Source organism: Ailuropoda melanoleuca, chromosome 9, assembly GCF_002007445.2.
Source record: "Ailuropoda melanoleuca isolate Jingjing chromosome 9, ASM200744v2, whole genome shotgun sequence".
NCBI lineage: Eukaryota > Metazoa > Chordata > Mammalia > Carnivora > Ursidae > Ailuropoda > Ailuropoda melanoleuca.
Genome location: NC_048226.1, coordinates 98,811,054 through 98,836,173, shown reverse-complemented (window position 1 = coordinate 98,836,173; position 25,120 = coordinate 98,811,054). Strand labels below are relative to the sequence as shown.

The 25,120-nt window shown below is 50.7% G+C and overlaps 1 protein-coding gene across 2 annotated transcripts in view; it reads left to right on the top strand.

Annotated features, from left to right (window-relative positions):
- The window catches only part of FAM135B (family with sequence similarity 135 member B), a 288,115-nt gene that overhangs the window by 243,708 nt on the left and 19,287 nt on the right, over positions 1-25,120 (top strand). For both annotated transcript variants that reach the window (XM_034668650.1, XM_034668651.1), the window contains 5 exons: positions 1,456-1,609; positions 3,758-3,807; positions 13,559-13,714; positions 14,418-14,491; positions 20,867-21,021. In XM_034668650.1, coding sequence (XP_034524541.1) covers positions 1,456-1,609; positions 3,758-3,807; positions 13,559-13,714; positions 14,418-14,491; positions 20,867-21,021 — 589 coding nt within the window. The remainder of the gene's footprint in view (positions 1-1,455; positions 1,610-3,757; positions 3,808-13,558; positions 13,715-14,417; positions 14,492-20,866; positions 21,022-25,120) is intronic.

The window sequence follows — 25,120 nt, the reverse complement described above, 5'->3', positions numbered from 1 at the left end:
AGATTGCTCTGAGAGCGCTGCTGGCCCAGGTCACGCCTCCTCCGGGTATAACCCACCCTCAGTAACGGTCAGTGCTTGGGTGCAGAGACCTGGCCTCGCCTGCAAGGCCACCCGGCCCTGTGGCTCCAGAGCTCCCCGTGGGACGGACCAGGGTCTCTGTTGGGGTGCAGGACCATGCAGTGTCGCTCCTCCCTCTGCCCATCTGACTCTCCCACAGACTTGCTCCCGACAGCACACCCACCATCTCCTGCAGGCACGACTCTGTCTCCGAGGCTTCTTCCTAGGGACCTGACTCATGACCGTCTCAGAGCCAGGTGACACCCGCATCCCGCTTTCCCGATGTGTAGCACCCTGGGTGACCCACCCATCATGACGCCATGATTAGCTCGAGTACAACACGCCCATGATCGTCTGCCCTTATGGCACCATTGGGACTGCAGATGACGTGCAGATGGCCACTGACCCCTATCAGACCTGTCCTGCCCCCATGGACCAACTCAGTCCTCTCCAATGGCAACAAGTAAGGGCACCAATGAGGCAGGAGACCGCCGCATCACCAGCTCACGAGACCCAGAGCAAGAAATTCTACCAGCTCCCCATGTGGCGGTTCCTACAGCCGGACAGGCAGAGCAGTGCGGGATCGTGAAGAGCCAGTTGCTTCCTCCCCTCACGGCTGCACGAACAGTAGATGGACAGGCAGGTCTCACATACATGGAATTCTCCAGCCCGGTACCGGCACCCTCCTCTGCTGCCCAGGCCCCTCCCTGCGGGCTTCCTTTCTCTGCCCCCAAAACCAGTCCCTCCTGAAATTCACCCCAAGACATCGTGTCTTCCTCCCACCGTGTCTAGGTCTCCAGGTGCACGGTGGGCTTGTCCGCCTTTTCCTCATCGCCAAACAACGTTTGGGTCATTGTACCCACTTAATGAGCGACGTCTGCAAGCAAATGACAGCATCCAGAGCACCTGACGCTGTCGCCTCGTGCCCAGTCTCTCACCGAAGGCACTGCCGGCCCTGAGTATCTAACTTACATCTTCCAGCAGCGCGTCCTCCCCCCTCTCGGCATTACGTCCCACTCACCCACCTCCCACGAGGGTCTCTACAAACTCCTCCTCTCCCTGCGAAAGGAGACCCTCCTGCCCGTCCCCATCTTCTATGGTGCGCCGTGCAGCGTCCAGGGAATGAGGGCTTGCGAGTGGGTCCCCTGAGGTTGTCCCAGACCTTCCAGGTCGGTGCCATCCTCCTCCTCCTCGTTGTTATTATTAATCCAATATTGCTATTGTTATTATTTTAATGTGAACACGTAAGATAGAGGCTCGGCAGGTTGTGGTGTTTCTCCCACACGGAGAGGTGGGGGAGGGACTGAAACTCTTCCCCGGGATAGCGAACCCCTGCGCAGCTCTTCCCTGAGCCGGCTGTGGGGTGGCCCTCAGCGTCTGTGTCTGTCCCACCCACAGGGGAGCTTCTACGTGCCGTCCGAGACCTGCATGCAGCACGCACACCGGTGGCACCGGGAGCTGTGTTTCCTGCTCCTACACGCCTACCGGGGACTCCGCGCCTACTTCCTGGGCATCATGACGGACATCCCGGAGCTGCCGCACATGGAGCTAGGTAAGGGACTGGGCCCGGGGGAACGCCTCAAGCCAGCAGCCCAACTGCCCCATTGGGGGCCAGGCTTGAGAAAGCTTGCGATTCCGTCCGCGTCACAGTGACAGGTGCCATCCAGGTATGTTTTCTGTGCGTTACCTCGTTCTAGCACGAGAGAGTTTCGGGCATGCATATACGGCAAGAAAAGGCAGGGGCACCCCGAGGCCCATACACTCATGCGTTCATTCACCCAGCAGGCATTTACTGAACACCTGCTACGCGTCTGCCACTGTTGTACACAATGTCAAGTTGCTTGCGAAGGGAAAGTAGTTACAGGATTGCAACTGACAAGAGTGGAAAACAACCCCCAAAAGAATATATATATACACATATATACATAAATATATACTTGTATTTATCTTTTATACGTATTATAGGTAGATAGGTAGATAGATAGATTGTAATCTGCATGATTATAGAAACCTCTCAACAGCCATCATCTCTGGTTTTCTGGGGATGAATTGCTTTGTATACGTCATCAGACATCATGGAGATCATTGGGCCTGAATCCCTCTTTGCTGACTGGTGTTGGAACTGAAGCTCAGAGAGGGCAGTGACTGCTCAGGGTCGCACAGCAATGCATGGCAGAACCAAGACAAGAGCACAGAGCTCCTGCACTGACTCTTGGGGTAGCGTCCCTTATGTCATCCCACTCATTTACAGCAGGTGACACAGTATTATTCTGCTCACAGCCTTCTACAGGGGCCCCTTTGCTTCCAGAACCGAGGCCAGGTCCTTAGCCTGGTTCAGGCTTAAGCACAGTCCTGCTGGGGTACCTCAGCTTCCCCACCCACACCCCCAGACCTCACCTACTGGGACAGTCATGGCTTTGGGAGGATTTAGGGCCTCGTACGATGTCCATTCCTGCACTGGACACACCACATGACAATGATTTATTTGCATGTTTCTCTTCCTCGCTAGATGTGGGGTCTTTGTGAGCAGAGCCCCCTCAGGTCCCTCGTGCACAGCGCCTGGCAGGTAGGGTGAAGGAGTAGGTGCAATGCTGTCGATGAATTGTCCTGCCGTCTTCCCATCTGGCCTCATCAGCTCTGACACCCGGACAACTCAGGCTCTACTCTTTGAATCATGCAATAGGGAAGCTGCATTTTTTTTTCAGGTTCACATGTTATGCACACAAAAAAGACACGCACGGAGTCAGAGCCCGTTTACATTGCTCGGGGAAAATGGAGACTGCGCAGTGTTAGTTGACTTCTGGCTTTAGCTTCTTTTCACCCAAAGGCACTGAATGTATTTGCTCATTCATTTATGATCATACTTTTACGCAGCATCTAATATGTGCCAGAAGCCATGAACAGAGCCACGATCAGTATGACAGAAGTCCACTGTGCCTGGTGGGACTCAGAGAGCTGACGAAGGTGCTGGGGGGCCGTCATGGGCTCCTCAGGCCATCGGTGCGGATCTGGAGATGCTGAGGGACTGCTCCCACTCACCTGGGCAGCATTGTTTTAAGTAGAACCATGCCATGGCCAAGTGCAAACCACTGGCCGTACTACCATGGGACTGGGGGAGAGTTCAAAGACAGGCAGAACTGCGAACGTTGAATCCCAGATGGCCAGAGGCCGGAGGTTCCTGCCGGTGGGAGCCGAGAGCACGGGCTCCTCTGTGGGTTGGGATGGTTGTGAGTGTTGCGGTCGGTGGAGCTGGGCTCAGCTTTGCCACTTCACTTCTCTGTGCTTCCCTGCGTTCACCTGTGTGATGGAGCTCCAAATCCATGTCCCACACGTGTCACACACGTATGTGCAGGTGTGTACACGCCCGCGTGCACATACCTGCAAAAGCCCAAAAGAATATGGGACCCCTTTGAACCACACAAAGTGCTGTGTGAACGTGGAGGCCTTCTGTTCCTCAGAAAAGCACCCATGAGATGACATTGACCTTTGTCTAGTGTGGGGTCACATGGTTCCTGATGAGGCTTCACTTTTTTTGCAATTATGACCCCTTAGGAAGTTAGAATAGAAAGGAGAGTCCTTGGGAGTTGTGTTTCTTTCTGTTACTTTAATGCCAACTTAAGCATACGCTTTTTTATGCACTTGGCAACCACAACATTTCAGCATGTGTCCATTCTATTGTGCATCTTTTTTTTCTTCCTAGAGTCCCTTGCTGTTGAGGAAACGCTGTCTCAGCTGTGCTCAGAGCTACAGGTAATTAGAAAACCAGCCCTGCGGGCCCAAAAGGCAGTTGTGTGATACAGGACCAACACAGGTCCCGGCTGGATGTAGAAATCAGAGATGAAAGCACAGCGTGTGTAAGCTAGACCTGAAACTGAAGAGATACTCTGCCATTCTTTGTTATTCTTTGTTATTAAGTGTCCACTAAAACCCTCTTGTATGTCTGGCTCTCTGCGAGATGTTTTGGAAAAAATAAACAGGTTCACAGGTCTCTGTCCCTGGAGCTGATGCTATGTTTGTCTATTACTCCTCCATTTAACAAAATGTATTGACTACCAGCCATGTGCTTCTCCTGGAGGGCGATGGAGACCTTGCACCTGTGCCCAGATGGCCTCCGTCAGGGCAGGGGGCTAGCAGAGTGATGATGCTGATGATGGAAGGAGTAGTGTGCATCTTCCAAAAATTCATCGAGCATCTATGAAGCAAACGTGCTTAGTAGACACTAGGCGAATGCATGCTGCTGTGATCTGCAGTGTCTGGAACACTTTCCCCTCCCATTGCGTGGATGGTCTGGGTGGGTACTTCACGTCATCTGTATATAGTGAGAGGCAAATCAAGATGGAAACCGGTTGGCAGCTCATCAGTGCTGGACTGGTCTCAGCTGGACTCAGAGGACTGTCACATTGCGAAGTGACATCGCCATCTCTCACACCAGTGTTTTCAACTCCCCCTGCACAGGGGAAACACATTTGGGACTTCTAAGATGTACCTTTGCCTGGGTCCCATCTAAACTGGGTGAGACAGAGTATTGGGGAGTGGAGCTCAGGCATTTGTGTTCCGGAAAACTCCCCAGCTTGATCGAAACTGCAGGGAGATACCACCTCACGCCTGTTAGAGTGGCTGTTATTGGAAAGACGAGAGATGTCAGGTGCTGGCGAGGATGTGGGGGAAAGGGAAATCTTGGGCACCATTGGCGGGAATGGAAACTGGAGCAGTCACTGCAGAAGACAGGATGGAGGCTCCCCAGACATTTAAAAATATGACCACCCTGTGCTCCAACAATTTCACTACTGAGTATATATCAAGGAAATGGAACCACTATCTTGAAGAGATGTCTGCATTCCTGTGTTCACTGCGGCGTTATTCACAATAGCCAAGACATGGGAACAACCTGGATGTCTGCTTACGGATGAAAGGATAAAGAAAACATGGTGTCTGTTTATAGTGGAATACTATTCAGCCGTAAGAAGAAGGAAATCCTGCCATTTGCAACAACATGAATGAATCTTGAGGGCATCATGCTACTTGTAATAAAGACAAGTTAACGGATGATCTCACTTACATGTGAATGTAAAACAAACAAAAACCTAACTCCTAGGCACTGAGGGAAGATTGGTGGTTGCCAGAGGACGGGGAGATGGGTGAAGGTGGTCAAAAGGTATGAACTTCCAGTTATAAGTTGAGTAAGTTCTGGGAATAGAACATGCAGTGTGGGGACTAAGGTTAACAACCCTGTGCTATTTGAAAGTGACTAAGTATAGATCTTAAAAGCCCTCATCACAAGGAAAATATTTTAAGTTTAAGGGACATGATGGGTGTGTTAACAAACGTTATTGCGGGGATCATTTCACAATAGATACATTTATCAAATCATTATGTTGTGCCCCTTAAACGTACATAATGTTATATGTCAATAATATTATATCTCAATAAAACTAGAAGAAAAAAACGTAGAAAAAAGAAGGTCCCCAGATGAGTATACTGTGCAGCCAGGGCTGAGAACCCCTGCTTTAGAGCACGTTATAAAGTCAGTGAAACTCTGTGTTACCAGGGACAGACGGCAGCCCGCTGAGAAGATGGAATGCAGAGCAGGTGCTGGGCACTGGGGTGGGGGCAAGTCTGGGGCGGAGGGGCCCTTTGAAGTGAGCCCTGAAGAAAGGGTGGGATCATCGAGGAGTCGCATCACAGGCACTGCTCCTGATAAAGGTGGGGACACAGGAGGGGCACAAGAAGTCCATTTAGAGAGCGTGGAAGGGAAACAGGAGGCTGACGGAGGACTTGGATGCCAGGGCTTGGAGCGTCCACTCCCTAAACCCGGAGGCGGAGGCGGTGAAGGCAGTGCACCAGGGGGCTGGCTAAGCTGACCAGGAGGCTGAAGACTCTAGGGACCACAGCTCCCCCTTCTGCCCAGGAAGTCACCCAGGGCAGCGACGCCTTGGAAAAGCCCACAGGCTTTGCAGGTCCAAGTCCGGGCTCCAGCCCTCTGCGTATCAGCTGCGCGATCCTGGATGTGCGATTCAGCATCTTGATGGGCCTCGGATTTCTCACCTGTGTGTCGTGGCTGTTGTGAGGGGACCAGGAGAGAGCTCACAAGAGGACTCTGTGAGTGCCTGGCTCAGGGCTCCCGGGTCTGTGGTGCAGAGCTGGCCTGCCCTCTGGGACTGGCCCACCACGCCCCATCCCTCCCAGCCTGGACACCGCCCAGCATCCCAAGGAGACACTGTTGCCATCTGTAAGTTATGGAAAAATGAGTTTTAGCAGTTTCAAGAATGCCAGCTGTTAGTAGCTGTTACTCACCACACCCACCATCTTTCCGCCGCTCCCAGGGTGATGAACAGCCAGAGATGGGGTGTCCTGTGGGTTCTCTGCTGGTGCTATGCCACTTTCCCTCAAATTCCCAGAAGCTTCTCGTCTGAAGCCCAGGAAGATGGGCTAGCCCGCGGTGCTGCCACCGGAGCACCCCACCTCCACAAGCAAGGACAGCCAGCATGGACCCGGCCCGCGCTCTGGGCCAGCCGCAGGGTGAGGGCTTGTCGGGTAGACTCCTCTGGCCTCCCCACAACCACTGAGACTTTGGCTTCCTGGGCCCACTTGGCTGGGGCACCCAGTGAGCAGTGGAGGGAGACAGGGCGCACACTGCCAGACTGCACAGTGCCCAGCTCACTGCCTCGGGTTGCTGCTATGCTCGCTCCTCAGGGCCGGGCAGGGGCTGCTCCTTGTTTCTTCTTAGACCTCACTCGGTGGTGGGTATGTTGGGGGACCACGGAAGTGATGGGGAATCAAGACATGTTGCAAAAGCGGTCACATCAGAGCCAAGGAGATGTGGCTTTGAATTGCTTACCTACTCACCGTGCAACTTTAGACAAGTTACTTAAACTTTATGGACCTTGGTGTTCTTATCGGTAAAGTGGGGATAAAATGGCTCATTTTTTATTAAGCTCTTTTTCTCTGAGCCAGTAAGTCGCACCCTGGCTAGCTGCTGGCTGTTATTTCTCTGTGCCTGCTGTGCATTTCCTCACGTAACGTATACAGCCATTCTACGGAGGGAGGGATCCTCTTGCTCTCAGTGGATGAAGAATCAGAGCTCACGAAGGGTGGGTTGTTTGCTCAGAGTCACAGCACTGGCCGAACAGGGTCGGGCGCTGGTCGCTGCAATGGCGGGGCCCTCCCTCCCCACCAGCATCCATCCGGGGAAGCAGAGTCATCCTTTGCAGAGAACACAAGTGGAGTCTGTGAAGTCTCCGCATGCAGCCCTGCAGGGCAGTGAATGGAGAAAATGCTACCTGTTGTGTTTGGTACAATTATCATTGCCTTTTGGCTTGTCACTTCCCTGGCCATAAAGCAGTTTCCGGTGCCACGTGTGCCCTGCGGGGAATATGGTTAAAAGGCCATGTTGCTCTTGTCTTCATGACCACGAATGGTCAATGTTTCCGTGGGAACTACCTTAGAGATCTGATTCATTTCGGCAAACATTTTGTGAGTCCCCCCGCCTCACCAGGCCCTGTGTTAGGCCCGGGGGACTCAGTAAAGACCCCCTTCCCGTGGGAGCACACAGCCAAAGGGGGTGACTCGTTCACTCTCGACCCTCCAGTGCCTAGAAGGGTTCGTTCCTGGAATGAACGAATGCACTAATGAATCACAAGAACACTACGTGGTACCCAAGGTGAGGAAGCCAGTGACCCCGGAGCAGCTGTCGTCACCCCAAGGCTGCTGGCTGATCTGCAGGAGGAGGCGGGAGTTGGTGTGCTCGTTCACCAACCCGACCAAGCCCTGGGCGTTGCTGTGCCATCGTGCGCCGAGGAGGAGCAATGGTCAGAGTCCGCTGCTGTGTGGGCCGCGCAGCGCCGTCCGGAGGGTGCGGGCTGGCTGTCCACTCTGGACAGGCCATGTCCCGTCTGGGTGGCTGGTTTCCCACGTGTGGAGGGTCATTCTGAGGGTGAAGTGAGTTCACACGTGCACACAGTACCACTGTCCCTCGTTGACCCTCTCCCAGTGCACCCCGCAGACCGGTGGGGGCTGCAGATGTGGACACAGACACGCGCGTGGCTGTGGGACCCCAGGAGGATGTGTCACTATCTGTGGGGAGGCAGGAGCTAGTGGACCCCAGAGGGGAGTCTGTGTGGGAGAAAGCCTCACAGCCTCCGGTAAGAGCACAGTCCAGGCAATGGAGGCGAGGCTGGGGGAGCGCCCGGGGCAAGGCAGTGCATGTGCATCAGTGAGCGGGTCTCCTGGAAGGGGAGGCAGGGGGGCACTGAGGCTCTGAGGGGGATCCTGCATGCCCTGCATGGTGCAGAGCTTGGACTAACCCCCAGGTGACAGGGAGCCATGCAGGAGACTGACGAGCTTGCTGGGGGCTGTGTGGAAGGGGACTGTGATTCTTGAGGCAGGAAAGGGTGGCTAATTGGGTTTACAGCCAAAGCAGTGACAATGCCAGCTTCCACGTGCTGGATTCTGGCTCCCACCTTTGAGGCACCGGGCACTGCCTCCAGCAGCCCTGAGAACACAGGGGGACACACAGATGTGTCCCCATTCATTTTGCCACAGTGGACTCTGAAGGGTGGCTTCCTTAAAGCCTCTGAACCACTGAGGGACGCTGGGGACGGGGGGTGGGGCACAGCTGTTTTGATGCATCTTGTCCCTGCAGTGGCTTAGGTGAGAACTCAGGCTGCGGTGAGTCTATCTGATACATCTCATGAAAAGCCAAGGAGCGAGCGGGTCGCCTTCCTCCTCTGGCACCAGCCCCAGGCTGCAGGGATACTGCCCCTGGTTTTGAGTGATTGCGTTGCTGCAGGCTTAATTTTGTAGGGAGCAATTAAGTTAGCCCACAGATGCAGGGATACCCCCGGGTGATGGGGAAGGAACCAGGAGTGGGGGTGGGCTTCAGCCCACTCTATTGTTTGCTAAAGAGCTGCCCTAATGCTCACAGTGAAGGAAACAGAGTCCCCTCCCCAACACCCCCAAAGGGCACTCAATGCCCACCAAGCATTGACAGGCAGGACATCGCCACCTAGTGGCCAGCCACACCAGGTAGGGAACCACCATCAAAGGGGATGGACGGGGGAGGGGCAGGGGGGGTAGGCATGGAAACATTTCCGTAATTTAAAAGAACTTGAAAACATAGAGTTCTGTAGTCATGGGGCAATTTGCATGTGTCTTTATTTCAAGTGAATCCTATAAACATGTATTAAGCACCTACTGTATGCTGGCCACTGTGCTCTCTTTTGGGAATACAATGGAGACACGTTCCCAGGGCTAGCAGCCTCAGGAGGAAGGGGCTTGTTCAGAAGCTGCTGGTAGGGTCAGGGCTTGACCAGGGGGCATAAGACGAGAGGCGCCTGGCCCTCCGGGAGGCAGGCCATGAAGGGGTCCGAGTGTGCCAGGTGGCAGGGAAGGAGCAGCCCCGCAATTGCAGAGTGAGAATGCACAGAGCAGAAGCACCAGGGCCAAGTGCATGGAGCACAGGAAGCACGTGGTGGGGGCTGGGCTGGAAAGGGGAGTGGGAGCACAGGAAAAGGTCCCTGCTGTGCAGTCTGGTCAGGGAAGCAACTCCGTGTGCTCTACTTGGACGGGAAGGTTCCAGTGGAGCTCAGCCACGTGCTTCCGTACCAGAGACAGGCTCAACACACACTGATTATCTCCCTGAAAGCAACTGCCAATTTGCTTTCAAAATTCAGCAAGACTGGGTTTCCTGTCATAGAAAACATGCTGTCTGGGTTGCCCCCATACACTGCTAGGAGATCCTAAATTGCTGAATGGTCTTTCCTGGAGCTGTACCCTCCTAGGAGGAAATGCTAAAAATTAGTTATCGGGCATAAATGGACAGCTACCAGTAGGGGTGGTGGGGTTTTGCTTGTTTTGTTTACTTAATTGTGTGAATTTTTTTTTTTTTGCCAATTGCCTTGCCTGAGGGTTTTTAAAATTATTTTTCTGAAGCCTGAAAACATCTGTGGTTCAGCACAATGATCCCGCTGATAAGGATGTTACATGACTTCTCCGTGAATCCTTGCTTGCTGTGTACGTTTGGGCATGTGGGTTTCTTTAGCCCAGCTCCGTAGCAGAGGAAACTAAAAGTGTAGAGCGTGCTTGTCCCCTGTGATCACAGTGACTTCGTCCTGGCCAGCCACAGTCCCCTGTGGACGGAACCCTGGAGGGAACTCACAGCTCTGATCGTTTCGAGTAGCCAGGGAGTGCCAGAGCTCGCTAGAGGCAACGCTTTAGAGTGACACCCATATCTCTGTCTAATTTTAGAATCTGTCAGACTTGAATATGCATATGAAATACCTGGCAATCTTGTTAAATTACGGGTTCTGATTCGATCTGGGCCGGGCCAGGAGATTCTGCGCCTCGAACACTTTCCCGGGGGATGTCCGTGTAGCTGGTACGCCCCGCTCTGCCATGCCATGAGGCTGAGCCCAGAGTCTGACTCTCTTCAGCCTGGCTTCCCTTCCCCAGTGAGCGCCCCCCAAGCTGCACGGCCCGCCGAGCATCCCCAATGCCCAGTGTGCCCTCAAGGCCCCCTCCCCTCGAATGTGGAGGTCCACGGACCCAGAGGGACCTGGCCTCGTTACAGAGGTTTATCTTCTGTAACTGCAAGGCTCTGGGGGTTAGGGAACATGGTTAGTTCAGCAAATGTATAGAGGTTTTTCTTTACCTTGAGATCACAGCACAGGTATCGCCTCCTCCAGGAAGCCCCATGATCCTTTGACAGCACTCAGTATATATCTTTCATAGCACATTGTAGGTGTATTATAAGTCTCTAAATAAATGGCTATCACTGAGCCGTCTGTGTCTGCCAGGACTGGCTGTATTTATCTGTAGCTCCCCAGAAATCAGCACACCCCTCGCATATAACAGTCACTTGATAAACCAGGGCGGGGGGGTCGGGAGGGGCAGGCAGGAGTGAACAAAGGAGCACGGTTAGAGCCCGGATGAGAAGCGTGGCAGGGGTGGCAGAGGTGAGCGGCTGAGCACCTCCAGGCAGCTTCACTTGAAAGAGCGTCAGGCCCGGTTGTGTCCTCGTTCGTGTGAAGGGCCTCTCCTTGGTCCTGCGTGAGAAGCCCCTCCATGCCCATCATCTGTAATTACACGGGCCCAGGCATCTGTGAGAGGCGAAGAGTCCTCTTGTGGCCTAATTAGAAGCTTCCTTAACCTTATCTGGAGCCATTTCTGTAATCAACCAGGGGAAAAAAATCATTCTCCCAAAGACACATTCAACGAGTAGCTTTGCTTTTTCTCCTTTTCACTCCAGCGGCTGAGCTCAGAATTCATGCTGTGTTTGCTGGTCCCCCTGCGGGGGTGGTGGGAGAGCTGTGGGGGCCAGAGTAGGCAGCCCAGTAAGGGAAGTCCAGTTACTGAGGCCCGGGGTGCCTCTCACTGATGCAGAGTCACCGGATTTTTCACTAAAGAGTTACCCAATCCCCACGACTCGTCCACCACCGTGTGGTCACTGGGAATACGGAGGAACCTATCGCTCAGGGTGCAGGCAGAGGAGGGTTGTAGGAACAGTGTCTGGCCGGTGGTGCATTGAGAGCAGTGTGTGCAAGGTCAAGTCGACTTCAAGGACAGGGAGGTTAGACTTACCCTTGGAGCAGAGCAGACATTTCTAAAGAATCATCAGAAATAAGGGGGACTGCATTGGCTCCTTATACTGTGCCCTGGTGGAGAGCAGACATGTCCAAGGTGGTGAAGAGAGGGTGAAGGGAGGCTGGGAGATGAAAGGAGAAGGCCTTCTAAGGAGCCTGGTGCTTGGAAGGAACTGGGGGCATTCGGGCCACGGTGAGCAGGTGGTGTGGCTGGGGCAGGGCGTGCCCTGGGCCAGGAGGGAAGGCAGCCAGACGTAAGGCAGGCCATGGCATCAGGGGTAAAATGGTGCCAAGTGCTGAGGCAGTGTTTGGTGCTCATTAGCAAGGGTAACTGGCAAATAGGAGCTCCTTCTGGTCCACCCCAAAAACCTCGTTCCTGCCTAGAGGTGTTCCAGGGGCTGGCCGTGTCCCCCACGCTCCCCAACCCATTACTCAGGTTTCTGCCTCTAAACACCTTTGGCCACAGATTGTGGGGCTGAACCAAAAGTGGACAGGCCCAGGTTGACCCCTGACACCCAACAGAGCCAGGGCAGAAGGTGAGCCTTCCATCAGAAGAAAGTAGGGCCACTCTCCCACTTTGGAGCTTTGGAGCTGGTGTATTCATCAAAAGACTGACCGGTACTCTTGGAAGAAGCAGCTCGGAGATGCCCCACTTGGTCGATGCCCTATATCTGGCAGCCAGTCCTTAATCATAAAATACCAATACCCAAGAACTAAAGAACCTTACTGAGTGCCACGTTCCTCCTTCCTCCTTCTTCTTCCTCTTAGATCAAGGCCTCGCTTCGCCCACCTGCCTTCTCTAGCATCAGCCTTTAGTCCAAGAATAGCAAAAGGAACTTGCACTGTTTTAAGCAAGACTTTGCACTTATTTTTCCTATTGTGATTACATCCAGTAAGTGGCCATTTGCTTTGCATACCCATTTTATAGATGAAGAAACTGAGGCACTGGGCAGAGAAGGAGAACACAGATGGGCTTGAAATGGCTATGGTTGCCTGTCCCTGATGTGTCTTCCATGACAGAGCAATCCCCACTACTCCCAATTGTTAACTCACTTTCCTATCACCTCTGCTCCGTGAGGCCCCCTGCCTGCAGAGACCCTCCTTTATTCATCTTTGTATCCCTGTTGATTCAAAACATATGCCTGGGACAGGGAAGATGCACCTTGAGGGCTTGTTGAAAAAATGGTGGGGCCTACCCCTCAGTGTCAGGCTTTGACACCTGGCTCCCTGACTCTCCTCTGAGACCTGATCTCCCCTCTCCCCTCTCCAGAATAAAAGTCTGCCCAGCGAATGGCCTCCCAGTTCTAAACTAAAGCTATCCAAAGGTTCCCCTACAGGCTCTAGGCCCTCTCTAGGCTGGCATCTTCAAATTGTAGGTAAGGCAACCTAAGATCCCCCCTTCAGCTATTTGGGGTGATGGTGGGAAGATGGTGGTAAGGCTGTTGAGCACACACCCTGTGCAGATCTCCTAACTATGCGGGTGCTCTGAGGTTATAAAGATGTTAGCATCTTTTAGGAAGCGTTTTCAACACCTACTATGGAAAAGTGGTGTGGTGCTGTGGGACTGTGGTTAGACAGCCGTGTCACTGAATCCCAGCTCCGTGTGGCCTTGGCTGAGCTGCTGATATCCTCTGGTTCTCCTTTATTTTTCCTGTGAAATGATGCACAGTAACTCTGCTGAGGGTAATGGCGGGCATGACATGGGGAGCACACGCAAAATGCCTGCTGTTCTACCTGCCAAATAGTAGCCTGAAGAAGTAGTATAATGATTGTAGAGGACTCAGCCCGGAAAATAATGCGGTACAGAGTCCAGAGGAAGGAGGGATTCACTAACAGCAGGGCAGTCAGCGAAGGCTTCAGGAAGAAGCCTGCAGTAGCTCCAAGGGAAGAGGTCCTTCACCACCACCATTTTGCCTCTGCAGATGTTGAACAATCCCGAGAAGATAGCTGAGCAGATAAGTAAGGATCTCGCCTGGCTCACCTCCCACCTGATGGCTCTGTGGACCCAGTTCCTAGACACGGTGACTCTGCACTCCCAGGTGACCTCTTATCTCACCCAGGAGCATCACACCTTGAGGGTAAGGTGTCAAGTGGTGGAAAGTCTTTAATCACACACCAGTGGTCCCTTGAGGGAGCTTTCCAGCAGTTAGTTCATTGGGCAGAACAGGAATTGGGGTTGACTTCCGTCGCTCCGCCGAGAGCTCTCAGTGCCTCTGTGAACGGGTTCGGCCTCTGAAACCTTGGCCTCCGCCATGCATAAAATACCTGCATGGGCTACCAGAGGACAGCATGGGGCATGTTCCAAGTGCTCTGCAGGTGTTTTGGAGAAGTGTTTTCAAATGTGCGACACTGTTCTTGGTGTATTTATCTGCCACCAGCTTGGGTGCCTATGGACAGGTCCTAATGCAGAGAGAAGATGTCGGGTTCCTCATTTACAGTGAGAAGACCTAACGTCTGGGTCTGCAAAGTACTTAGTGTATGCACGTCCGTGCCTGGCTTTGCAAATTTTGTTTCCTCTGCATTTACCTACAGTCAATGTTTTGAAGTGTCCTCTGCTAGTAGAAGAAATAAGACCTACGTAAACAAATCGTAGAAAGCAGTGTAAGAACAGGTTCATGAATATGCATTAAGCTGTGTCCATAAAGCAGCTGGGGGCTAAGAGAGGGCCCCTGTGTAAGTACTGATTTCAGACCCTCAGCTTGCCTTTGTCAGGTTCGCCTTGGAAAATCAAGGTAATGCCCACCCCATGAATTAAACTGTTTGCGCGATCTTATTCCTCAGGTCCGACGCTTTTCTGAGGCCTTCTTTTATATGGAGCACCAAAAGCTCGCAGTCCTGACCTTTCAAGAGAATCTGTAAGTAACCAATTGCATGCCCACGTCACACTGTCAAAGTGGCCACCCAAGACATTCTCGTTCAAAGGCCCTTCCTCCCTCCGTCTCTGACTGTGAAGGAGAGAAATCTGCCCACCTCTGCAAACTCGAGCTGCATTTTCTCTGCAGGCAAAAGAGTCAGACAAATTGCAGAGGCAGGAGCTGGCAGGTGGCAGAGAAGGTCAATAGCCAAAGTTTTCTTTTGTTGAATGTTATTATGGTTCTATAGACAGAATCAAGACTTCCTAGGTCCCTGAAGACATCTACGCTGAGTTTTCTTTGTGAAATGAATTAGAAGAAGGTGGTGTGGCCACAAGCTTTGTCAGAAAAAACAGAATTGGCTGGATACTTTGCAGTAGTTTCTAAACACATTTAGCATAAGAATGAAGACGGAACTACCTAATTAGGCGGACTGATGAATTTCTAAGTCTGCCTTCCTCCAAAATTAAAGAAAAAATGAAAACATACTAAAAAAGCAGAGGGTTAACAAAAAATGAGGTCATTCTCTCATAGATCTCCCTGGTGGGCAGGAACCAATGGGTCCCTCCAAGACAGGGTGGCCTTTGCTACCCAAGTTCAAGGGGTCCTTTTTGGTTCTGAATGATACAGTCACCTCAGAGAACACATGTGGATGGAGTAATGTCTAGTAAGTCCAGCAGGACAAACATTTCAGGCTCATCTGTCACACAGGACAGACCTGAAGACCTTTCTACCCTCTGCTTTATAACCTCTTCCTTCTCTCCACACTTCACCTGGTTGGAAAACGAGGCTGCATTTACAGTGTGCCTGTGGAATCTGACAGCGAGGGGTAGAAGGGCACCAGGAAACACACATCTATGGGGAAAATAGCTTGTCTGGATCCAGGTAGTCCTTTGCTCACTCACGTCTTCATTCCTTCCGCCCAGCGACTAAAATCAGAAGCGTTAGGGAGACATATGTGAGCAGAACTGTGAGGGCCGCTGAGCAAGATGCTATAAACCAGGACTGTTGCAGGAACCTTCCTGAGTCCCCACAACAGGCGAACCCTCGATTGCCGGGCATGCTGTGCCCCCCAGGAGCATGGGCACGTGTGGAGGGACAGACACGTAGGCAGCTCCTCTTCCAGAGAAGTTTCGTGGAGATGCTGACCACCCGGGTATAGAGGATATGGTACTTGGCCGACCTGCGTTCAAAACCCTACTCCTCCGTTGGCCTTCAGCAGGTCCTTGAGAAAGTGCTGTTCTGTTGCTGTTTTGTTTTTCTTATCCTCCCCTAGGCTTAGTTTCCCTAAAATGGGCGGGGTAAGAGCTGTAAGGACCCAATGAGACATCCGTGCCCACGGAACACACCGTCCGAGCCACAGATGCTGTTCACAAAATGTGAGGTGATGACTCAGACGTTACACGTTGTTGATGGTGCGCGTAGGCACTGCGACACCGCAGGGAACAAATTAAAGATGCTGTCCTTGCGGGGCTCTTGTTCTAGGGCAGAAACAGGCACGACGTAAATCGAATTATCTCAGGTAGTGACAAGTAAAGAAAACCCAATCAAGGTGAGGACACAGAACATGATGAGAAGGGAGATGGCCAGTGTCCTCATAAATGTTGAAGGACGAGCTCTTGGGAAAACAGAAACAACATCTCGGGTCTGTAGAGTTTGCTGATTTCCATTGTGTGAAGCCTCCCCCAGTGGTCGCTTTCATGCTGCCGGGATGTGATCTCTGGACACGGGGCCGGGGAGAGATGTGCACAGTTGGCTTGTGGAAGCCGGTGGGACCGCCGCCAACTCAACACTGGGTGTGGGAGAAGGACTGCTTTAGCCGCAGTGCTGGGAGACAGCCTTCCCGAGGATGGGACGTTTGGGCAGAGCCTGGGATTATATCCAGCCAGACCTTGATATGAAAGAAGACCAGTCAGAGGGAAAAGCTGGTGTCGAGGCTCCTATAAGGGAACAGGGGGCGTGAGGAGTTGCAGGTAGGCAGGTGTAGCTGGAGAATGGAGTGAGCAGGAACGAGAGGAGAGGGAGGCAGGACCAGCGAGGTGGGTAGGGACCAGCCCACGTGGGACCTTATGGACCAGGACAAAGAATTCAGACTTCGTACCACAACAATTATGATTAAGGCCTTTCTTAAAAGCTGGCAAATATTACGGTGGAAAGACCTGATCTCAAACGTACATACATGGTTTGAAATCTTGGTCCTGGAACTTACAAGATTTGTGACACCAGACCAGTTACTGAGCCTCTCTTAGGTTTCTGCTTAGAGGTAAAAAGGAGAGTCCATCCTTCAACGGATATCCACTTTGTGCGGACTATGGGCCTGGCACTCTTGCGGGCATTAAATAGTCAGCAGTGACCAAAACAGACAAATCCCTCCTCTCATGGGGCTTGTATTTTAATAGCAGAAGGCATATGAATGAATACAATATGCAAACACAGTAAGTGCCAGTGAGAAATCTATCAGTGTGGTAAGAACGGAGGGTGCTTTTCCTTCAAGCTGCCCCCAAAGGGTCCCTGAGAAGACGACACTGGGCCAGAGGTACGGACCGAGCCCTGCAAACACCCAGGAGACCAGGTATCTGTCTCACAGAGCAGTTGTAGGGGAACGGAGTACTAGTCACTAGTACTACTCACACTATTAACCTGTGAGTTAAGGCCTATACAAGGCTAGAAGCAATATTATTCAGGAAGAAGTAAACTTTTAGTTAGGTCATTGAGGATAAGAGGTATGGAACCGAAAGGGGCATTTTATGCCAGATTGAGAAAGTTACTGGAGGAAAGGTACAGAGTGCTATGAACAGAGTTTCATCTCAGATTGAGGCAGTGAGCAGATATGAGGCCGGGCCGGCAAGCGTGGGCCCGCTTGGGTGTACCCACCTGGGGGGTCCGAGCTGGAGAGGGCGGGTGTGCATAGGAGACAGGACCATCCCCCCAAGTCAGCATGGACAAGTGGACAGATAAAGTGGCCCTGGTGACACTCATCTGTCAAGACCCATCCAGTTCAAGCTCAAACTGCATTGTTTCTCAAACCGAAGGGCACCGTCATTTAGTATGCTGTGACATCCACATTGTGGGTTTGGGACAGCACTTTTACATGAAATAGGGTAGGATAGGACAAGATGGAGTAGGGAGTACCAGTAAAACGTATTTCTGAAACTTTTGCTTCAGCACGTGTTTCCGGGAGCATGCGATTATACTGGGTCACCCTGTGAAATGGAGACCGGTTCTTGCCGTGGGTTGCAGTGTTTGAAAATGGTTTAGAACTGGCTCGTAGCAAGCGTGTGTTTTATTGTTTCTCTCTTCTGCTTTACCGGTGTCTGGCCTGTGCTTTTTACACAGTGAGGAGGGGCTCAGTTGAGAGCTTCTTGAATGAATGAATGAATGAATGCAGAAGTGTTGATGGGAAGGAAGACCCGTCCTGGGGATTTAACCCCTATAACAAGGACAACTGATTGATCACTCTGCCTTCTAGGTTTTTCTGTAGTAATAACTATAATGCTAATTTTAAAAACTCATTCATTTACAAGATGCTATGTCTATAGTGTTAAACACAAGAGGCTCTCTCCCTTCCTGGTGCTTTGTCTATTGAGATGCCTTGGGTAAGAAGCCCAGCTAAGTGCTCTCCCTGCGTTGGCTCATTGAATGCCCGCACTAACACTATGAGCTAGGAACTGTCTGTATCCTTACTTCACCGAAGAAGAAACTGGGAAAACCTGGGCTCAGAGAGGTTAGTTAACTTGTCTTAGACCACACAGCAAGCATGTGACACACACACAGATCTGCTGGAATCCAGATCGCACACTCCTAGCGTCTTTGCTATGGCTCCGCTATAGAGCGGAGAGCCATTGTCCTAAGGAGCTGAATGTGGATTCCTCAGCATCCAAAATAAAGCATCTGTGTGCTGTTGGCTATACTCCTGGAGTCAGGGAGACGTAGGTGATGAACTGGGCCCCGGATGCGGCAGAGAGCAGATCTCTCGAACTTGTCTTCCTCCCTTGGAACGTCATGCCCGTTGACTAGCATCTCCCCATTTCCCACCCAGCTCCTGGCCACCACTCCTTTATTTCTTTGACTCTGAATCTGACTATTTTCAATTCCTCCTGTAAGTGGAATCACACAGCATTTGTCCTCGTGAGGCTGACTTCTTTCACTTGCACAGTGTCCCCAAGGCTTGTCCACGCTGTCACATAGGACAAGGTTTCCTGATTTTTTAAGGCTGAATAATATGCCATCGTCCTGCGTTTTCTTTATCCTTTTTCCGTGCATGGGCACTCAGCTCGTCCGTAGCTGGGCTGCTGTGACTAGTGCTGCTTTGCCCGTGGGAGTGCACAGATCTCTTGGAGACCCTGATTTCCATGCTTCGGGATAAATATCCAGAAGCAGGATTGCCAGATCATATGGCGATTTTATTTTTAATTTTCTGAAGAACTTCTATACTGTTTGCCGCAGCAGCTGTGACGTTTCACGTCCTCACCAACAGGGTCCGGGGCCTGCAGCATCCCCACATTCTCTCCAATGCTTGCTTTTTTGTTGGTATTAAGAATAGCCATCCTAGGTGCAAGGTGACAGAATTGTGTGTGTGCTCTAGAGTTTTTAGTCATTTGTTTAAACACATGCTCAGCACTGTTGTAGGTACTTGGTCACATTCCCAAAGCTACAAGTCAAAAAGCCACCTTCTGGCAGGAGGGAATTGCCTGCATAAAGTAACCCAGACCCACCTCTCCAGGACCTCTCCTGCTGTGTGATAGCCACTTGATTCGTCACCTGATTCGTTCATGGCTGTGAGCTCTGTAGGTCCAGAATCAGGTTTCCATGCTGGAGACATACGCCCTCGCCTGGGGACTGGGTCCTCCGCACATGGGTGTCCGATCAGTGTACTTTTTTAATAAGCTAAAAACTGGACCAGAAGTTCCGGGTTCAGATGATAACTAAAAAGTGGAGGATTGATTGCAATAAAATTCCACTTAAATATTCAGAGAAAGGTTCACAATATTAGGAAGTTGCTACAGGCTTCATGGCTTTGAGGAAGAGAATAAATGCATTGCTTATCTTTTTTTTTTTTTTTTTGTTAGAGACAGGGAGGGGGGAAGCTAAGGGGGAAGGGGAGAGGGAGAGAGAATCCCAAGCAGACTCCTCACTGACTGCAGAGCCCAACTTGGAGCTAGCCCTCAGGACCCTGAGATTATGATCTGAACCAAAACTAAGAGTTGGACACTTAACTAACTGAGCCGCCCAGATGCCCCACATTGCTTATCTTTTTTGATCATAGGTTAAAATCCAATTAAGAAATAAGAAAGAAATAAAAATTCATGTTTCCTATGTGTATTAAAAATACATGTATAAAATATCCTATATGCATATACATTCAGTATATTTGTTCCTGGGAGTGGAGAATGAAAGAATTTTCCCTGGACTTGAGTGGAGTTGTGCCACTATGAGCTGTTCTGTGGGAGCAGGTCACCTGCCTGTATGGCTGAGGATGACATGGGGGCTTCCAGAGGTCAGGCTGCTCCAAAAAAAACAACAGTCAGACAGACAGACAGCAGACAGAAGCTAGCTATGTGTGTGTTAATTCTTCTGCCAGAATCACTAGCCCGATAAGGCCCTCTCCTCCCCTGGTATAAGAGTGACTGAGGGGGCATGGGGAATGATGGAATGTTAATACTCTTCCTTCGTGGGAGGAAACAAACTCACTCCTTTCTGCAAGGACTTGAGAACTGAATAAACATTTCCTACCATCCCATCTTTTGAATGAGGAGTATTGATGATTTCAAACTCTGAAATCTAACTCCTGCTGGTGGAAGGGTGTTTGGTTCACAGAAAAAGAATATGGGGCGTTTTTTATCCTACATGAAGGAACCAAAACTCATGGCTCCTGAGTGAGGGGCACCTACGTGCAAATCCAGGTTGCTGGTGTCCACAGAGTAAGCAATAAGACAGGAAAAATAAGTAGCAATCTGAGGTGGTTCTTAATACAAATGCCACAACCTAAGATTCAGACCCTAAGTACTACGAGAGGTTAGAAAAGCAAGGGTAAAGGATACAGAGCTTGAAGTTGTTCTTCCAAAGTACTAATTTAAGATTCCTAGCCATTTAGAAGCTCAGCTCCTGCTCCGCTGGGATGGTATTCATAATATCCCACTAAGATAGAATATGACACATGCCCCGATCATACGACTCATGACCTCTAAGATCAGTGCCCAGACTAGTGGGGCTGGGTAGGTGGCTGGGAGAAAGGAAGAGAGGATGGGCAGACAGATGGTACATTGTCAGAGCCTGCTGGACATTTTCTGGATGTTTTCTTGGGACCAGGGGATGGGGCAACGATTCTTACCACATTTAAAACGTGCTCTGATGCTCACCCAGTGCGTGTGTCCCCAGGATACAGACACACAGCCAGCTGTCTCTGGACATCCGGAACTCGGAGTACCTCACCACCATGCCCCCGCTGCCCGCGGAGTGCCTGGACATTGATGGCGACTGGAACACCTTGCCGGTTATCTTTGAGGACAGATACGTGGACTGCCCTGCAACAGGTTGGTCTTTGTTCTAGAAAGACTCAAGACTGAGGCATATCGGTGAGTCCCGGTCAGTTGCCCTACTTAAGTTCCAACAGCAGTGGAACCAAATCAAGGAAGTAATTTGGCAGTTCACGGAGGAGACGCAAAACCTCCAGCTAAGCTAGTTATCTGAGATGACCTGTGTCAGTGCAATCGACGAATCAGCGTAACAGAAGGGCATTTTGTAGGGATCCCCTTCCTGACTCCTTCTGGGGTAAAGTCCTACCAAGTGCCTCAGTGTTTTCACCTACGAAATGGGAACCAGATTCTCCCCTTACCATGAGCAGAGGATGGTCACTCTTTCTTACCTTAATGCACAGCTCAAATACAAAGTCATTTCTCACTGAACTTTGGTGGCATTCCGTTCGGACTCCTGTGGAGTGCTTGCTTCATGCCTCGCACCAGGCAAGGTGTTGCAGAGAGCGGGCTGCGTCCGTGATGGGATTAGTGCCTGAGCACCTTAGCCTGGGGAGAAAAGTATCTGTGTGTTTGTATTCACATCGCGGTCTGTCTTGCTGGGCTGCACAGTGTGGTCAGCTGGAGAGAGCCTGGTGCCCACGGGGCATTCTGTACATGTTAGTCCTCTGTCCCCTCCCACAGTCCCGCTCATGGAACCCCAGAAGCTATCTCAGCTGAAGTAGACCCACGACCCCTTAAAGAGCCAGAAAAGAGCCGGCGGGAAGTTTGACGTGTTTTATCTTTTGAATCTTACTAAAAGCAAAACAAAACACCTCATAAGCCCTATTTCACAGAGAGAAACTGAGGCACAGTGAGCAGAAGTCCATATTAAAGAGCACGCAGCTTATGAAAGCCAACGTTCAAAGCAGGTCCCTCCAGCTCCAAGGCCCAAGTCTGTCCTGCCATCTCTTTGTGGGGCGTTTCAAGCCGTGATGCTCGGATGCCCATCATTTAAGTCATGGGCCACTTAAATTGCAGAATTTCCGCAGCAGAGATCTGTAGGATCTTTTGAAAGTCAAGGCGACTTCCAAGGGCATCACAACTTTGTGATGGAGGAATGTTGCTGGAGTCTCAGCTGTGCCCTGACATCTAGCGTCAACACTGAGTATGACAGGGACAAGGGACGAGCACCAGAGATGGCTTCCTACCCAGCTGGTCAAATAAAGCTTAATACTTTGCACTGAGGCTGCGCGCGCGTGCGTGTGGACATCCTTATTATAGTTACATATTGTAGCTACAGAACACTTGAACAGGTGGGGAAGAAATTTACAATAAGCACCCGAGATCAGCCCCTAGGATGTTACTACTAGGCTTCCTTGTGGGTCTTTTTTCCATTCCATATGAATAGACACCCTAATGGATGCAAATTTCAGTTGTACAGCTCGTGCATACAATCGTATTGCATATCTTTACTTTTTTTAAATCTTCATATCTGCTGAGCCCATCCATTCTGCCACACCTGCTGGGAAGTCAGCCTTGGGCTTTCACGTTCTTCCCAGCTGGCCGTACTCTCCTGCCCTCCAAGTCGGTGCTCTAGACTTAGACGTGGCTGGTGGCCATCTTTCTGGGGCCATCTTCCCCTGCACAGTCCTCGAAGCCATGTTTTGTCCATCTCTGCTTGTGTTTCAGAGGCAGCATCTCTTTGCAGCTTCTGGAAGGTGCTTGGGACAGGGAACTTGACTGAGTCTGTGCCCCCTGCGCAAAGGATCCCATCTTCCCAGAAGGACCTCAAGGCAGTTGCTCTGAGAGGGTTGGCTGTCTCCCCAAGGCTTCTCTCTACAGACCTCTCACCCATCCCTTCCCTTTTCCCAAGACTACTTCCCCACTCGAAACTTTTCTTGACCTTCTTTGTTCCTTCACAATGTGCTCTGATGATTCTTTAATCCCAGAGCAGAAGCATTAGCAAATAAAGAACTATTTCCTTTTCCCCCAGGAGTTGGTGACCTTAATGTAATTTGCAATGAGGTCATCAGATTTGCATTCCATTGTTTTAGTGTAGTGAAGAAAGGGAAATAAGAGAGTCCCATTTCCATATTAAAATAGTAGTATTTATTCATGGTCTGGTACATTACAGGGCTAGATAACCACCGTGTGCCAAACCCTTGCAAATTCTGTCTGTATTGTCTGCGATCCCCCCGCCCAGGTGCCCCTCACTCCTCTGTCCCAAGGCAATTGAACCTTTTACCGAAGAGCTTTAGCAGTTGGTCCGACTGCCTCAGTTGGTATCTTTGCTCCAGCCATTAGTGACCATGAAATCGGGCAAAAGGAATTGTAATTTATATTCCATAGACCTCCTGTGAGCAGTGGATGGTTCCATCCACAGAACACGTAGGAGTGACCAGCACAAAGGAAGTTATGAATTTATGTCAGCTGATAGCAGTCATTAGGACGAAATCCATTCTCTTAGAATTAGATCTTCTGCTACTCTCACTTTTCCGTAGCTCTGGTAGTGAGGCTAGCGTTGCTGTTTTGACAGTCTGCCTCCTCCCTGGGCTTTCTGTGTCCTGTCTTAAGCTGTCCATGATAAATCAGAGGCAACTTTCATTTTTGTTCCAAGAATCTGCCAATCCCCCTGTTGCCTGTAATATAAAGACCAGACTCCGCATTCATACAGGGCATTCAGGTCCATCCATATTGTGGCTTCCCTCTGCCTGTCTAACCCCATGCCTGCCTCACGCCCCCGGTTCACCCTTGCTCCATCTCCTCGGGATCTAACTGATACCTGGCCAGACTGTGCACCCCAGGCTTCTGGGCCTTGGCCCTTGCTGTTCTCTTGGCCTCATATGACGTGTTATCTCCATCTCTGAAGAACCCAGTCCATATTCCCCAGCATACAGCCCACATGCTTTAGGTAGGAGAGCCAACTGTACTGGACTTTAATAATAGTTTGGAAATCCCTTAGAGACAGAGACTAGTTCATTATTATAACTGATCCCCACTTCCCTTCTCCCTAACCCGTGGCCTAATACAGGGCTTTGCGCACAGGCTCTGCCAATGCATTATTCATGGATTAAATAACATTGATGTTGTGTTTTTTTTCCAACCAATATAAACAGTTCGTGAGAGTAAGTCTTTGTTCTGCTGTGTTTCTGTTCTATTCTCAATTCATTTTATAAGCACAATTCCCTATGCGGCCGCTGTGGTATTAGCCGTGGGCACACTGATACTCACACAGCACAACTCTTCTCTCCACTGGGGTGGGAAATGCAAAGGTGGATTGCTGTATGCTGGTGGTGGTGTTAGAGTACGTGTGTGTCGAGGGGACACTGGGAATCTGCTCAGAGAACATCTAACCTGATGTTGGCTGTGGGAAAATTACCCCAGAGGGAGGGACATTTGCTCCATCTCTCAAGATCCAAAGAACATATCCACATAAGGAAGAGACCCATTCTTTCCCGATCTTTGTTCTAATCTTTGACCCAGTCGTAAATTTCACCCAAGGTGTGAGCTGGTGATGTGGTTTGTAAGTGTCTCTGTGGCTCACTTCATAACCTCCAATGGTGGTTATATTCCTTTAACTTCTATGAAAACCATTTGAAGGATTTAAAAGTTGTAAATAAAATAAAAGCCCAGTCCCCTCTTTTTTTGTCTGGTGTATGTAGAAATTGAATAACGTGTATCAGATGGCTTTTCTAAGAGAGCTGTGGTACAGACAGACATGGGAGACAGGTGTTTTCTTCCATTTATGCTTTATTAGAAGGGAGAGAAAGAAAGAGAAAGGGATAGGGAGGAGGGACAGGAGCAGGAGGAAGAGAGAAGAGAAGACAAAAGAAAAGATAGAACAGACAGAGACATAGGATGAGAGAGAGAATAGTTTACCCTAAAGAAAAATAAGACAAAGAAGGTCATGCTTTGACCCCACCATTCTGCCAGGAAGAGCAGAGTGACCTGGGAACCTCTGTGGTCTGAATGCCATGCAGGATAATTGCCCTGGTGACAGAGCTCAAGCTTGGAGGGTCTCTCTGCTGAAGGCAGGAATCCGTCCTCCCCACGTGTGACAGTTCATATCATGACTGTCCTGTGAGCTGTGTCTATGAGGCCTGCTGGTTTTGCTATGAATCTGCCCATGCTAGAGTTGAGGGAAGTGAGCTTGAATGGGGAAAAAAACCCAACTTAT